The 16,254-nt window shown below is 41.2% G+C and overlaps 1 protein-coding gene across 1 annotated transcript in view; it reads left to right on the top strand.

The window, feature by feature from the left end:
* The window catches only part of FNDC1 (fibronectin type III domain containing 1), a 333,787-nt gene that overhangs the window by 84,791 nt on the left and 232,742 nt on the right, over positions 1–16,254 (top strand). Inside the window, exon 4 of the mRNA XM_073672788.1 lies at positions 11,822–11,939. Within this exon, the coding sequence (XP_073528889.1) occupies positions 11,822–11,939 (118 nt within the window). The remainder of the gene's footprint in view (positions 1–11,821; positions 11,940–16,254) is intronic.

The following is a 16,254-nucleotide window of genomic DNA, read 5'->3' as shown; positions in this document are numbered from 1 at the left end:
AGCCGAATGTAAAACAACATACAAGCACAGGAAAGTAAACTTTTTTTTGTCACTACAATATGACTATTGTAAAACATAGGGTTTTAAAAGAAATGTATTTTTAAATGCCTTAAATAGCTTGAAAATAATAAAAGAAATCATCACAATCTCCCTTTTCACCTGCACATACAGTGGTGGCCAAAAGTATTGGCACCTCTACAATTCTGTCAGATAATACTCAGTTTCTTCCTGAAAATGATTGCAATCACAAATTCTTTGGTATTATTATCTTCATTTAATTTGTCTTCAATGAAAAAACACAAAAGAATTGTCCTAAAGCCAAATTGGATATAATTCCACACCAAACCTAAAAAAGGGGGTGGACAAAAGTATTGGCACTGTTTGAAAAATCATGTGATGCTTCTCTAATTTGTGTAATTAACAGCACCTGTAACTTACCTGTGGCACCTAACAGGTGTTGGCAATAACTAAATCACACTTGCAGCCAGTTAACATGAATTAAAGTTGACTCAACCTCTGTCCTGTGTCCTTGTGTGTACCACATTGAGCATGGAGAAAAGAAAGAAGACCAAAGAACTGTCTGAGGACTTGAGAAACCAAATTGTGAGGAAGCATGAGCAATCTCAAGGCTACAAGTCCATCTCCAAAGATCTGAATGTTCCTGTGTCTTCCGTGCGCAGCGTCATCAAGAAGTTTAAAGCTCATGGCACTGTGGCTAACCTCCCTAGATGTGGACGGAAAAGAAAAATTGACGAGAGATTTCAACGCAAGATTGTGCGGATGGTGGATAAAGAACCTCGACTAACATCCAAACAAGTTCAAGCTGCCCTGCAGTCCGAGGGTACAACAGTGTCAACCCGTACTATCCGTCGGCGTCTGAATGAAAAGGGACTGTATGGTAGGATACCCAGGAAGACCCCACTTCTTAGCCCGAGACATAAAAAAGCCAGGCTGGAGTTTGCCAAAACTTACCTGAGAAAGCCTAAAACGTTTTAGAAGAATGTTCTCTGGTCAGATGAGACAAAAGTAGAGCTTTTTGGCAAAAAGCATCAACATAGAGTGTACAGGAAAAAAAAGAGGCATTCAAAGAAAAGAACACGGTCCCTACAGTCAAACATGGCGGAGGTTCCCTTATGTTTTGGGGTTGCTTTGCTGCCTCTGGCACTGGACTGCTTGACCGTGTGCATGGCATTATGAAGTCTGAAGACTATCAACAAATTTTGCAGCATAATGTAGGGCCCAGTGTGAGAAAGCTGGGTCTCCCTCAGAGGTCATGGGTCTTCCAGCAGGACAATGACCCAAAACACACTTTCAAAAGCACTATAAAATGGTTTGCGAGAAAGCACTGGAGACTTCTAAGGTGGCCAGCAATGAGTCCAGACCTGAATCCCATAGAACACCTGTGGAGAGATCTCAAAATGGCAGTTTGGAGAAGGCACCCTTCAAATATCAGGGACCTGGAGCAGTTTGCCAAAGAAGAATGGTCTACAATTCCAGCAGAGTATTGTAAGAAACTCATTGATGGTTACCGGAAGCGGTTGTTCGCAGTTATTTTGGCTAAAGGTTGTGCAACCAAGTATTAGGCTGAGGGTGCCAGTACTTTTGTCTGGCCCATTTTTGGAGTTTTGTGTGAAATGATCAATGATTTGATTTTTGCTTCATTCTCTTTTGTGTTTTTTCCTTGCAAGCAAATTAAATGAAGATAATAATACCAAAGAATTTGTGATTGCAATCATTTTCAGGAAGAAACTGAGTATTATCTGACAGAATTGCACGGGTGCCAATACTTTTGGCCACCACTGTACCTGCCCCTTTATGTGTTTCCTAGTCCCATTCGCAATACCAAAAAAAGTGTATATGCCTGCTCAGACAATCACTGGTCATGGTGGAGTCTGAGTCATTGATTGGCTGAGTAGACATTACCGGCCATATTCTGTGTTTAAAGGACAGGAACAGGAAGTAACATTTTTTTATTATAGGAAAACAGTGTGAGGCATTTAAAAAAATATGTTCCATGGGCAGCACGGTGGCTCAGTGGTTAGCACTGCAGCCTTGCAGCGCTGGGGTCCTGAGCTCAAATCCCACCAAGGACAACATCTGCAAGGAGTTTGTATGTTCTCCCCGTGTTTGTGTGGGTTTCCTCTGGGTTCTCTGGTTTCCTCCCACACTCCAAAGACATACTGAAAGGTAATGTAGCTTGTGAGTCCCAATGGAGACAGTGATGATAATTTTTGTAAATCGTCTGAATTGTAAAGCGCTGCTAAATATGTTGGCGCTATATAAAATAAAAAGAATATTATTATTATGTTCCCTGAAACACTCTTTAAAAGTGTGCACATATGACTTATCTAAAATGCAAATAGGTCAATCTGAGGTGACATTCACAACACAAATTGACTTTTTACATATTTTAAATCTGCAGCAATGGTCAATTTACGCTGCATATTTTTTCTATAGTGCGTGGATAATATTTCTTAAACTCGAATCCACACTCCTGCTACTGTAGTATGTAGCAGATTTTCCATCTGGAAAATCCAGATGTAATCGTGTGCACAAATCTAAACAACCCCTCTAGTAAGAAGTTGGCTGTCCAAATGTTAGTGCATCACGTGAATTTGCAAAATAAAATCAAACAGCCTCAGATTGCACAATGGTTGACTCAAATGTGGCGCGGCATAAAGTAAGAAAGTCAGGGTCTCCTACTTTTGGCACAAAATATTTTGTTACACTGCATCAAACTGTGAATTTTATTGAACTGTTCTCCTTTTTCTTTGTGGTTTTACGTTGTTTTAAGATGTTGTGATTCATTTCATCTACTTGGCATGATTAGTTGCTTAACTGCTCTGGTCGTGTTTTAGTATCTTAAATTCTGTTACTGGGAATCATTAAGTGGAAGTTCTAGTAATTAAATTCTATTGAATGGTTTTCTTGATCCGAATCACTGCATGGGGTTGAAGTTTTCCCTACCGGCAATACCTTCTTAGACATTCCTGTAGATAAATTCCTGTTTACAGCCTTTGCTTTGAAAAACTAAAGGAAAACCTTAGAACTCTAAATTCTAAATATATAATTTTGGTTTCATTCATTATTAATTTTAATTCTTAGAATAGAATATGGATAAATAAATGCACAATATCCTAGTAAAGGGAATCTGTCACTGTGTGTTCACTCTGTAATCTGAGAGCAGCATGATGTAGGGGCTGAGGCCCTAATTTCAGCAATGTGTCATTTACTGATCTGAATGCTATAATTTTAATAAAATTGCTGTTTTATCAGCTGCAGATCTAACAGTTCTCTGAATGCTGAGCTCTGTATAACTCCACCCTCACCCCTGATTGGAAGAATTCTGTGTACACTATGTATAGGCAGAAAGCTGCAAATAAGTTGTAGGCATAGCGGGATAAGATATTTTGGTGCCCTAGGCAGATGAAGCCAATGGTGCCCTTCAGTCCCGATAAACCCCCAGCCCCCAAGCAAATAGTCATAGACAAAAGTAAAATGAACCCCCTCCACCTTCGATGGGTCAGGTAACAAGCTCTGACAACCCTTTCCACTAAAATTGTTACCTTTTTCACCAAAATATACCAGCAAAAGTAAAAGACTGGTGTATTTTAGGGTTGAGGCTCAACAGCAAGTGCAATTTCAAAGTTAGATATAGAATCATTCATTGTTTGCTTACCATTTACACAATATAAGAGACAAATAGAGAAACTCATCCCTGAAGTCCTATATTTTAAATGTCAGACACAATGACAATATAGCTTAACTATAATAGGGGGCCATTTGGTTTCAATTAAGGTGTCCAACATTTGGTGGATAGCCTAATGAAAACTAAACACTAAACAGACCCCACTATAGATAAAGGGGTATGTATGATGCTTTTTGAATTTGTCATGGGACAAATACAATTTGGAGCAAAACTGATGGCGGTTCTGGTGAAATAATCATATACTGGTGGTGGTTCTGGTGTCGTATCCCTGTACAGTTGGTGGTTCTGGTGATATTCATGTAGTGATGGTTGTTCTGGTACGGTATTCATGCACTATTTATGGCTCTGGTGATATATTCATGTAGTGATGATGGTTCTGTTGTATTCATCACCAGAACCATCATTAGTACATGAATACAATACCAAAATCATCATCAATACATAAATAGAACACCAGAGCCATCAATAGTACATGAAGATGGCACCAGAACCATCATCAGCAAATAAATAGGTCACTAGAACCACCATCATTACATGAACACATCACCAGAACACCATCAGTACATTAGTGCGTCACCAGAACAATCATCAATACATCAATGCATCACCAGAACCATAATCAGTACATGAATACATCATGAGAACCACCGTCACTAAATAAATACACCAGTATTATCATCAGAATATGAATGGATAACCAGAACCATCATAAGAACATGACGATAGCACCAAGCTTAGTACAGCCATTAATTGTAATATCAAGTCACCAATACATTTGTATCACATGAACCTACAACTCCCAGTATGTCCTTAACAATTGTAAGAAGATGCTGGGAGTTGCTGTTATCAGTCATTACCACACTGCAGATCATACAGGAACCACAGTACTGGTGAGACGCAGGCAGGATCACAAATAATATAAAGCTAAAAAAAATTATATCAAATTAGGCAAGAAATAATGCTGAAAATGATGTATTTTTATTTAATCAGATAAAAGACACAGAACATTCAATGTACATGATAAAAGGGGTCAAAAAGGGAAAAAGAGGATGGGAAAAGATAAATGAGGAGGGATTTATGTGCACTGAAATAGCTCAGAAATAACAATTCAAAGGCCAAAAATTATAACATGATATAACTTTATTTATCTATGTATTTTTCATTTATTTTACTCACTTATACTGTATATCCCCATTAATTCCATAGCGCTTCACAGACAATATTGGCACTGTCCCCATTGGGGCTCACAATCTAACTTCCCTATCAGTTTGTCCTTGGAGTGTGGGAGGAAACCGGAGAACCCGGAGGAAACCCACACAAACATGGGGAGAACGTACAATCTCCTTTCAAATGTTGCAGATCATAAAGATGATATGAATACTGATTACTTAATTATAGAAAAGTGCTATGTGCCATTCAAATAATAAAATAGTGTAATACTGATGATGAAGTATTCAAAGTCACACAGTAAAAAGATCACCAAAAATCTAATGTAATTGAAAAAAGAATCAATGCATGAAGCTGAAAAAGTACATAGTACAAAATAAATTATAAATATACCAATGAATATCATATGTAAAAAATATATGTAGTAATAAAGTAAATTAAGGCCATGGACTACAAAAAAGGCTAAAAAATTAATGGCTTAATCAGAGATAATTACTAGTCATCAGATTAATATAATCAAAAAAGTGCAATGAATAAGTATAAATATGCATAACAATATATGAGGTAAAAATTAGTAACTGCATAATGCAAGAAAATGGATCATATAGGATTACCGCATGCATGAATACATGTGATATATATTAGATGAATAACCATTTCACCATGCTGTAACAATTAATTGCTATATCAGAAAGTAATCAGTCCAAAAGAAAAATCAAGGGAGGTGCAAAGTGCAATAAATAGACATACATATGCATAGCCATACATGAACCATGATTGATAACTGCAAAATGCAATAATAACATACAGATATGCATACATATACTGTATAAAAAGTAAATTAAATAAGCTTTTATTGTTAACCCAAATATCATTACCCGAAGAAAAAACCCATTGTAGAGGTCATATGAGATATAAAAGATGTATCATGTACTGACGAGACGCCTACCACAGCCCCCTCCACCTGCTCCAACTCACATTTTGCTGCCGCTTCGTCAAATAAACATTTACATCCTGGTAGCGGTGACATTTTCGCTGATTGTAGTTGTTTTTTCTTTTTGTCTCCATCTTGTCCAGACTCCATGATGACTTTTCACATCCATCTTTGCAGACTTCCCTCTTCTCTACTCTTCTGCAGCACATCCCAACACTACGCCCTTAAAAATAAGAGTGTTATTAATAATGCCCTCTGCATAAAAATATCTTTGCATACTATGACCTAAATAAGTCTTAAATGGTATATGGCCTTCATCCTGTCTGCCCTTATGAGCTACACCTGTCATATTGTCTACCTTAATGATCTATAACCACCCCACTGTCCGCCATTATTAGCTATAACTACCACACTGTCTGCCCTTATGAACTACGACCTATACCCTGGCTGTCTCCTCTCCACTGTTTCACCATACACTCTCTATATCTCCACCATGTCCCCCCAGAATGGTAACCTGTCTCCATACTCTGCCCCTATTACACACTGCCCCCTCTCCATATCAATTCTATGACCCCTCTTCACACTATGCACTCATACTGCGCACCATGCTGACCTCTCCAGACTGTACCCCATCCTCACACTGTCCCCCTGCACAGTATGATGGTCACCACAGCCATCCATATAGTATGATATCCACAACAGGTACCCAATATACAGTACATATACAATATGATGTCCACTACAGCCCAGGTATAATGTCCCTTATAGCCAGCCCCCAGTATAATGTCCCCCATAGTCAGCCACCATGTATAATGGTCCCCACAGCCAGCCCCCAGTATGATGTTCCCCACAGCCGAACCCGTATAATGTCCCCCACAGCCAACCCATCTTGTAATTTCCATTCACTCGGAAAATAATATAAGATAAAAAAAAATGTATTTTCACCTAATACTGGCTCCCTATTCAGAGCAGCCTCATCTACTGCTTTATGAAGTACAGCAGTATGCACTGGATGGCGTGATGAAGTTAATGCATCACACCATCCAACATCGACTGCGTGCACCGTCTCCAGCAGGGCGCAGGCCGGAAGTAGCCTGCATTCTGATGAAGTTCCAGGTGGAGCAGGGAGATGATTACAGCTCCTCTGCTCCTGTCCCAGGCAGCACTTACATCAATTGTATTCACATCTTATAGGCGCATATAAAATCGAGTGCAGTGAGGGAGCAATGGCTGGGGCCCAGAGAGAGCGAGGGGTGTGCGTCGTCAGTGACTGACTGACACCGTACACTTGTGTGCCTATTCCCTGGCCATCAATGTGCTAAATACCTGCAGCCACAGGAGTGTGTCGGGCTGCCGAAGGTATTCAGCATTTCCAGTTTGTTTTCTTTTTCCTCCAAATTTCTCCCCCCTTTTTCCTCCGAACTAGCGCCCTAGTCGGATGCCTACCCTGCGTTCCCCTCGTCCCTGCTCTGGTGGTGGGGTTATACAGAGGTAATGAATATGAAAGACTACATGGCTACAGTGAAATTCTCCTGGTGATAAAATTGTGATTTTATCAAAACTACAGCAAGCCGCCCAATAAGTGTACATCGCTGGGATCAGGATCTCTGTCTCTACATAATGCTGCTCTCAGATAACATAGCAAAAACCTAGTGACAGACTTCCTAGTTGAACAGAACCTGTTTGTTCAGCATTGACAAAAAACTACACTGTGTAATGTGGCTGTACAATACAGGGCTAATTGCCTTTAGGAAGCAAGTGGTAGTGAAACTGCGTAGTGGCAATTGCAGCAGTCAACTTCATCACTTGGTGGACTGCAATAGTCGATCTTAGTATTGTGAAATTTACACAATACTACAATAAATGTATGTACAGTGGGGGAAATAAGTGTTTGATCCCTTGCTGTTTTTGTGAGTTTGCCCACTGACAAAGACATGAACAGACTATAATTTTAAGGGAGGTTAATTTTAAGATTGAGAGATAGAATATCCAAAAAAAATCAAGAAAATCACATTGTATAAATTAGATAGATTTTTTTGCATTTTGCAGTGAGAAATAAGTATTTGAACAACACTTAATACTGTGCTGTGCTTACCAACAAGGGCAAAACCCTTGTTGGCAAGCACAGCAGTCAGACATTTTTTGTAGTTGATGATGACGGTTGCGCACATGTCAGGAGGAATTTTGGTCCACTCCTCTTTGCAGATCATCTCTAAATCATTACAATTTTGAGGCTGTCGCTTGGCAGCTCAGAGCTTCAACTCCCTCCATAAGTTTTCTATGGGATTAAGGTCTGGAGACTGGTTAAGCCACTCCATGACCTTATTGTGCTTCATTTTAAGCCACTCTTTTGTTGCCTTGGCTATATGTTTTGGGTCATTGTTTTGCTGGAAGACCCAGCCACGACCCATCTTCAATGCTCTTACTGAAGAAAGGAGGTTGTTGGCCAAAATCTCGAGATATATGACCCCATCCATCATTCCTTCAGTACGGTGCAGTCGTCATGTTCCCTTTGCAGAAAAGCACCCCCAAAGTATAATGTTTGCCCCACCATGCTTCACGGTTGGGACGATGTTCTTAGGGTTGTACTCATCCTTCTTTTTCCTCCAAACACGACGAGTTGAGTTAATGCCAAAGAGCTCAATTTTTGTCTCATCTGACCACAGTACCTTCTGCCAATAACTCACAGAATCATCAAAGTGTTCATTGGCAAACTTCAGACAGGCCTGCACATGTGCCTTCTTGAGCAGGGGGACCTTGCGGGCACTGCGGGATTTTAAACCTTTAAGGTATAATGTGCAGGCCCAATCTGAAGTTTGCCAATGATTTTCTTGGTGACTGTGGTCCCAGCTGCCTTGAGATCATTAACAAGTTCCCCCCGTGTAGTTTTAGGGTGATCTCTCACCTTCCTCATGATCAAGGATAGCCCACGAGGTGAGATTTTGCATGGTGCCCCTGATCGATGTCGATTGACAGTCATTTTGTATTTCTTCTATTTTCTTACTATTGCACCAACAGTTGTCTCCTTCTCACCCAGCGTCTTACTTATGGTTTTGTAGCCCATTCCAGCTTTGTGCAGGTCTATAATCCTGTCCCTGACATCCTTAGAAAGCTCTTAGGTCTTGCCCATGTTGTAGAGGTTAGAGTCTGACTGATTGAGTCTGTGGACAGGAGTCTTTTATACTGGTGACTATATAAGACAGCTGTCTTTAATGCAGGTAACGAGTTGATTAGAAACATCTAACTGGTCTGTAGAAGCTAGAACTCATAATGATTTGTAGGGGATCAAATACTTATTTCTCACTGCAAAATGCAAAAAAAAATTCATCTAATTTATACAATGTGATTTTCTTGATTTTTTTTTGTATATTCTATCTCTCAATGTTAAAATTAACCTACCCTTAAAATTATAAATTGTTCATGTCTTTGTCAGTGGGCAAACTTACAAAAACAGCAAGGGATCAAATACTTATTTCCCGCACTGTAAATGTATATACTGTGGAACAACAATAATGCATTGTTGACCAACCTCATAGTTGTCCCTTTTATGATGTTGTAGTACAATTGTATTTACATTGTTTAACAAGGTTGAACAATGATGAGACTAATCTTATTTTGCAAGACTTCAGTAAAATGCTGCTTCAAGTTTATTTGTTTTTTTTACCATCATGTTTTTGTACTGATAACTTTGACAGGAATCTGAGTGGTACAAAGCCTTTGCACTAGAGACTTTTAAGGCTATGTTCACATGTCCAGTAATGATCTATTAGAACGGATCCAGCAGCAATCTGTTGGCAAAAAAAGTTGTGCAAATACAACTTTTTAGTCAGTTTTTCAAAAAAGATCTCTGCTGGTGTAGCGGTGTCCAAAGACCACCGCAAGGCAGGATTCAAGTACGGCACAGCAGATGAGGAGGCAGAAACAAAACACCAGCTTTATTGTGTAAAAAGGGATTATATGCCAGAAGATAAGAATAACAGTATTTACAATTATATTAATAACATGAATATAATACACTTCATCTTTATTGACAAAATTAATTAAAAACAATCCATTCATGCACACCTGTCATTCATCCACATTCACACAAATCCAGAAACTAGAGAGAGTGAACTCCCCATTTAGACCTATATAAAGGTCCATGTCCGTGTACTACAGAAAGATGGAGGACCAAAGGTGATTATCCACACAGATACATTCACATAGATCCGGAAACTAGAGAGAGTGAACTCCCCATTTAGACCCATATGAAAGGTCCATGTCCATATACTCCAGAAAGATGGAGGATGGAAGCCTTGCTCCAGTACCTTGGAAGAAGGCTGCAGAAGTTGAAATGTACGTGGGGCATTTGACACCCGCTTGCCCACAGCAGGTATAGTGTGCACTGGTGATCTGTATATGTTGTCGCCTCTATCAGGGCTGTTTCTGTGCTCTCACATGTATAGTATTGTGGCCCATTTTAAAGGGGCCTAACAAGGTTGTGAGCCACTGTGAGGACAATATGGCTTACTTATGGTAATTTTGACAAGGTTATACTCCCATATGTGTAGCAATGGGCTTTATTATATTGTGCGTTACTGCTGGGATAATATGGGGTATTTATGGTTATATGTGCCATGGTGCCATTTGGTGGTTTCTCCCATTTTTTAACTGTGTGTTGTTTTTAATTGTGTGTTGTTTTTAATAAATTTTTTAATAAAGATGAAGTGTAATATTTTACTGCAGTTTTGTGGTGATATTTTGACGTTACTAGAGAGTGTTCGTACATACACGCATCTTTGTCATATGATCTAATATATATGTATTGAACTTTTGAACTATCCATGTGGATTCCAGGCATTTGTGGTTAATCCCGTATGTAGATTCAAATATGCTGTGTGAGTGGATGTGTTTAATAACATGAATATAAGCAGAAATAGCTGAAACGTATCACAAAGCTATGCTCTAGCTATGGCAATGAAAGTTCCAAAAAACCAGTACAAATCAAGTTTCACAAACTACTCTCGGCTAATGCTCTATCTGGCTTACCACTAATCGAGCCACGCTGCTACAGCATCTTAACTAAAGAAAACCGCATTAAACCCTAACACAGTTCAACACCTGTGTTTTACTCACAATTATGCAGATCCGGAATGGAAAGGCAGCTGCTGCTTGGTTCTGATATAGCTGAGCCGGATAAGTTGACTTGAGTTCTTTCTCCTGTATTTTGGATCTTTTTCCCTCTGCAGGTCAGGCAAGTCTGGTTTAACTTTCAATGGTGACAGGTGGCTGACACTCTGTTATCTGTCACCTCTGGTTATCAACCTTCTGGGAAGCTGTTCTAGAGAAGCGATTCAGCCCTTTAATTTTGGGTACAGCCCTTACAAAAAATCTTGCAATAGTCCGAACTTTATCTTTCCCCAGAGAACATCAGTTCCTCTTATTGTCTCTCCTTATCAGGACACCAGCAAACGTCCTGTGAGTTACCTCAGACACACACGAGGTCTCTCACTTCCTGGTTCTTCTCCCTTCCACAGCACACACCAAAACAGGGGGGAAATCAACTAGTCCAAGAGCAATAATCAGAGGTGAGCACGGTCTATTAAAGCCACAGTGTCATTCAATGTCCAGTAAGGGCTGACCCCCTACACTGGATCTGTTTTTTTTAACATTGTAGTCTATGAACAACGGATCCATTAGTTAGCCATCTATTGTCTTCCATTTCTAATGGATCCAGCAAGCAAAAAACAGATTTGTTAGAAATGGGAGATCATTACTGGAGATATGAACACAGCATTGTTGGATTGCCTACAGGACCAGGTTACCTACTCTTCATTTGTTACTTTTAACCTATGGTGGGAAATGTGGCTTTTCTCGCAACTTGATGGTCATTTAATTTATTCTCATATTTTACACTGAATAAAATTTCTTATAATGCAAAAAAACCCAATTTATTTGAAGCTGAAATACAAGTTGTTGAAGTGTGTTGCAAGCTATATAGTAGAACCTTAATATGTAATATGTTATTGCAGAAGATGATTTTCTTATGGAGCCTAAGGAAGTAAGTGCTAGAGTGTTGTCTTCCCAATCTGTGCTTGTTACGTGGGTGGATCCAATGCACGAAAAGTCCCCAAAGGTTGACTCAAACAGGTAAGTTACTGATATGGTCCTAAGACACATGCCAAATTTGCCTGTTTTCACAAAATCTATTATTAAAGTCATAAGTATAATTTATTCTCCTTATTCAGGTGTTTCATTACGTCTGCGTGGATGTCAGGGATCATTATAACTTCAAACCTTGGAGTACTTAAAAAGGTTTCCATGGACAGGCTTTGCACTAGCCAATCAGACTACTAGATCTCATGGGATTCCTAGCCTTCACCCAGTACCAAGATGTCAGGAATAAAATTGTCAAGCAGTAGAATAGTGAAAACACAAGCTGAGGTCTGAAAAGAGAATTAAACTAAGCAAGAGGAGAAAAACAGGACTGAACCAGGTTAAGTAGAATTTATAACTAGCAACTGGTGGCAGGGAACTAGGGTTGTGAATCCCCGCCCAAGGCTCACAAGAAGGAGTTATTCCGCCATAAATTCCTGTATATTAAGTATAACTGCTGCATTATCACCATGTTCTGTTTCTGCCTCCCACAGTGCAGTAATGACACTGCCTGGTGACAGAAACAGAAGCAGAGCGAGCAAATACAGACATGGATGTTACAGTATGTTTAGTCTTGGTGTCTTCCAAAACTTAATGCTGATAGTATGATAAATTGCTTCCTAGAATATTGGTACTAGAATGTATGCAGGTATGTCTTCAGTCTTCTGTAATCCCTATTGGAAATTAAAACGAATGCAAAATACTTTTTGTTTAAAGCTGTGTTTCCTTTTTCAATTCATCTGGTGATATTTCAAGAAGGATCATTCACTGTTCAATTGATTTCATTTCTCCTTAGTTTGGATGCTGATTTACACAGAGTTGGGAGCACAGATTTAATTAGCCTGAAAGCATATTTCAACTCTATTTTTATCTCAACTTAATGAAGTTAAACAATTTGATAAACAAGAGACTAATTAGCAAGAAAAAGGAGCCATAACAAATGTCATTGGCTTCTTTTGTGGACTAGTGGATACTAAAAATTTATTTATTTTACTCACTTATATACAGTGGCTACGGAAAGTATTCAGACCCCTTTAAATTTTTCACTCTTTGTTTCATTGCAGCCATTTGGTAAATTCTAAAAAGTTCATTTTTTTTTCATTAAAGTACACTCTGCACCCCATCTTGACTGAAAAAAACAGAAATGTAGAAATTTTTGCTAATTTATTAAAAAAGAAAAACTGAAATATCACATGGTAATAAGTATTCAGACCCTTTGCTCAGTATTGAGTAGAAGCACCCTTTTGAGCTAGTACAGCCATGAGTCTTCTTGGGAATGAAGCAACAAGTTTTTCACACCTGGATTTGGGGACCCTCTGCCATTCTTCCTTGTAAATCCTCTCCAGTTCTGTCAGGTTGGATGGTGAACGTTGGTGGACAGCCATTTTGAGGTCTCTCCAGAGATGCTCAATTGGGTGTAGGTCAGGGCTCTGGCTGGGCCAGTCAACAATGGTCACAGAGTTGTTCTGAAGCCACTCCTTTGTTATTTTAGCTGTGTGCTTAGGGTCATTGTCTTGTTGGAAGGTAAACCTACGGCCAAGTCTGAGGTCCAGAGCACACAAGAAGAGGTTTTCATCCAGGATATCTCTGTACTTGGCTACATTCATGTTTCCTTCAATTGCAACCAGTCATCCTGTCCCTGCGGCTGAAAAACACCCCCATAGCATGATGCTGCCACCACCATGTTTCACTGTTAGGATTGTATTGGGCAGGTGATGAACAGAGCCTGGTTTTCCTCACACATACTGCTTAGAATTATCACCAAAAAGTTCTATCTTTGTCTCATCAGACCAGAGAATCTTATTTCTCATAGTGTGAGAGTGCTTCGTGTTTTTTTGAGCAAACAGTTACAATACCCCCCCCCCCCTTTACGCCCCCTCTTTTTTAGGCCAGAAAGGAATTTTTCAGGGAGAAGCGGGGCATGAATGTTCTCCCTGGGTTCCCAAGTTCTCTCCTCTGGGCCAAACCCCTTCCAATCCACCAGAAAAAAGGTTTTTCCTCTTACCCTTTTAGTGGCCAGAATGTTCTCTACCTCAAAAACGTCCCCAGCGGAAACCGGAGCAGGGGGAGTACCTGGATTGTTGGAAAAAGAGTTAAACACAACTGGTTTGAGGAGAGATACATGGAAGGAGTTGGGAATCCGTAAGGTGGCCGGGAGTTTTAACTTGTAGGCCACTGGGTTGTTTTGTTTGAGAACTTCAAATGGACCGATGAACCGAGGACCCAACTTATAGGAGGGTATTTTGAGTCGGATATGTTTGGAAGAGATCCAGACTTTATCTTCACTGAAGAAGTGCGGACCTAGTATTTTCCCAAATGGTGGAGAATTCGCTGACAAGAGCCTCCGCGACAGGGTTGTCCACTGAGGCAGAGATGGGAAACGGAATCCGGGGCTGTTGATCGTAGACCACGAAGAACGGGGATTTAGAAGTAGATGCGCTCTCATGGTTGTTGTAGGAGAATTCGGCCCTTGGTAGGAGCTCCACCCAATCGGTATGGTGAGCGTTAACAAAGTGCCGGAGGTAGCTGGTAAGGATTTGGTTGATAATCTCCACTTGGCCATTGGACTGTGGATGGTAGGTGGAGGAGAAATCCAGGGTGACATCCAGTAGCTTACAGGTAGCTCTCCAGAAATGAGAGGTGAACTGAACCCCTCGATCCGACACAATGTGGAGGGGTAGGCCATGGAGACGGGAAAATCCTTAGCCAGCTCCGATGCTGACGGGAGACCAGGCAGAGGGATGAAGTGGGCCATCTTAGAGAAGCGGTCGGCGACCACCCAAATGACTGTACAACCGGCAGAAACAGGGAGATCAGTAATAAAGTCCATGGCAATGTGCTGCCACGGGGCAGCAGGTACAGGAAGAGGCAGGAGGCGACCAGCTGGAAGATGTCTGGGAACTTTGTTGCGGGCACAGGACGAACAGGCCGAGATGAAGTCTACCGCATCCTTGCGCAGGGTAGGCCACCAGTAATGCCGGGTAATGAGTAGAAAGGTCTTCTTTTGGCCAGCATGGCCAGCTAGTTCAGATGAATGACCCCAGTGAAGAACCTTCTCACGATCTGGTACCGCTACAAGCGTCTTACCAGGTGGAAGACGAGTCAGATCCAAGGGGGCCACATTCATCACTTTGGAGGGGTCGATGATGTGCATAGGCTCCTCCTCTTGATCGGAGGACAGGAAGGATAGGGACAAGACGTCGGCTTTGACATTCTTGTCCGCCGGGCGGAAATGTAGGACGAAGTCAAAGCGGGCGAAGAATAAAGACCACCGGGCCTGACGCGGATTGAGTCTTTGGGCATTCTGGAGATATGCCAGGTTTTTGTGATCCGTATAGATGATCACCTGGTATAGAGCCCTTTCAAGCAGGTAACGCCACTCCTCCAGCGCCAATTTAACGGCTAAGAGTTCTCGGTCTCCTATGGAGTAGTTGCGCTCAGACAAGGAGAAGAGTTTGGAGAAGAAGCCGCAGGTTACCATTCTCCCGGATGAAGACTTTTGGGTGAGCACCGTTCCGGCTCCGGAGGAGGAAGCATCAACCTCCAGGTAGAACTGTTTGTTGCAGTCCGGACGGTGCAGCACTGGGGCAGAGGAGAAGGCTTGCTTTAAGGAAAGGAAGGCCTCCTCAGCTTCGGGCGACCATTCCTTGGGATTTGCTCCCTTACGGGTGAGCGCAGATGTGGGAGCAGTCCGGGAAGAGAAGTGCGGGATGAAGAGACGGTAGTAGTTGGCGAAGCCCAGGAATCGCTGAATCGCCTTCAATCCCCCTGAATGGGGCCACTTTAGGACAGCAGAGAGCTTCTCGGGATCCATTCGTAGGCCTGTCTGGGAGAAAACATAGCCCAGGAATGGAAGAGAGGTCTACTCGAAGAGGCATTCTCGAATTTTCATAGAGGTGATTCTGCCTGAGCCTAAGCAGGACCTGACGAACATCCCTCCGGTGTGTGGCAAGATCTGGAGAGAAGACCAAGATATCGTCCAGGTACACCACCACGCAAGAGTAAAGAAGATCACGGAAGATGTCGTTGACCAATTCTTGGAAGACGGCAGGAGCATTGCAGAGACCGAAGGGCATCACATGGTATTCATAGTGACCGTCCCAGGTATTGAATGCCGTCTTCCACTCGTCTCCTTGACAGATTCGGACCAGGTTATATGCCCCACGTAGATCTAGCTTGGTAAAGATCCTAGCACCCTTAAGACGGTCAAACAACTCGGAGGTGAGCATAAGGGGGTATTTGTTCTTTATCGTGATTTAGTTGAGTCCTCTATAGTCAATACAGGGGCGTAATGAACCATCTTTCTTCT

The sequence above is a fragment of the Phyllobates terribilis genome, unplaced genomic scaffold (assembly GCF_046119375.1).
Source record: "Phyllobates terribilis strain yellow unplaced genomic scaffold, ASM4611937v1 Scaffold_3__8_contigs__length_932513732, whole genome shotgun sequence".
NCBI classification, from domain to species: Eukaryota; Metazoa; Chordata; class Amphibia; order Anura; family Dendrobatidae; genus Phyllobates; species Phyllobates terribilis.
This window is presented reverse-complemented; position numbering and strand designations above follow the sequence as displayed.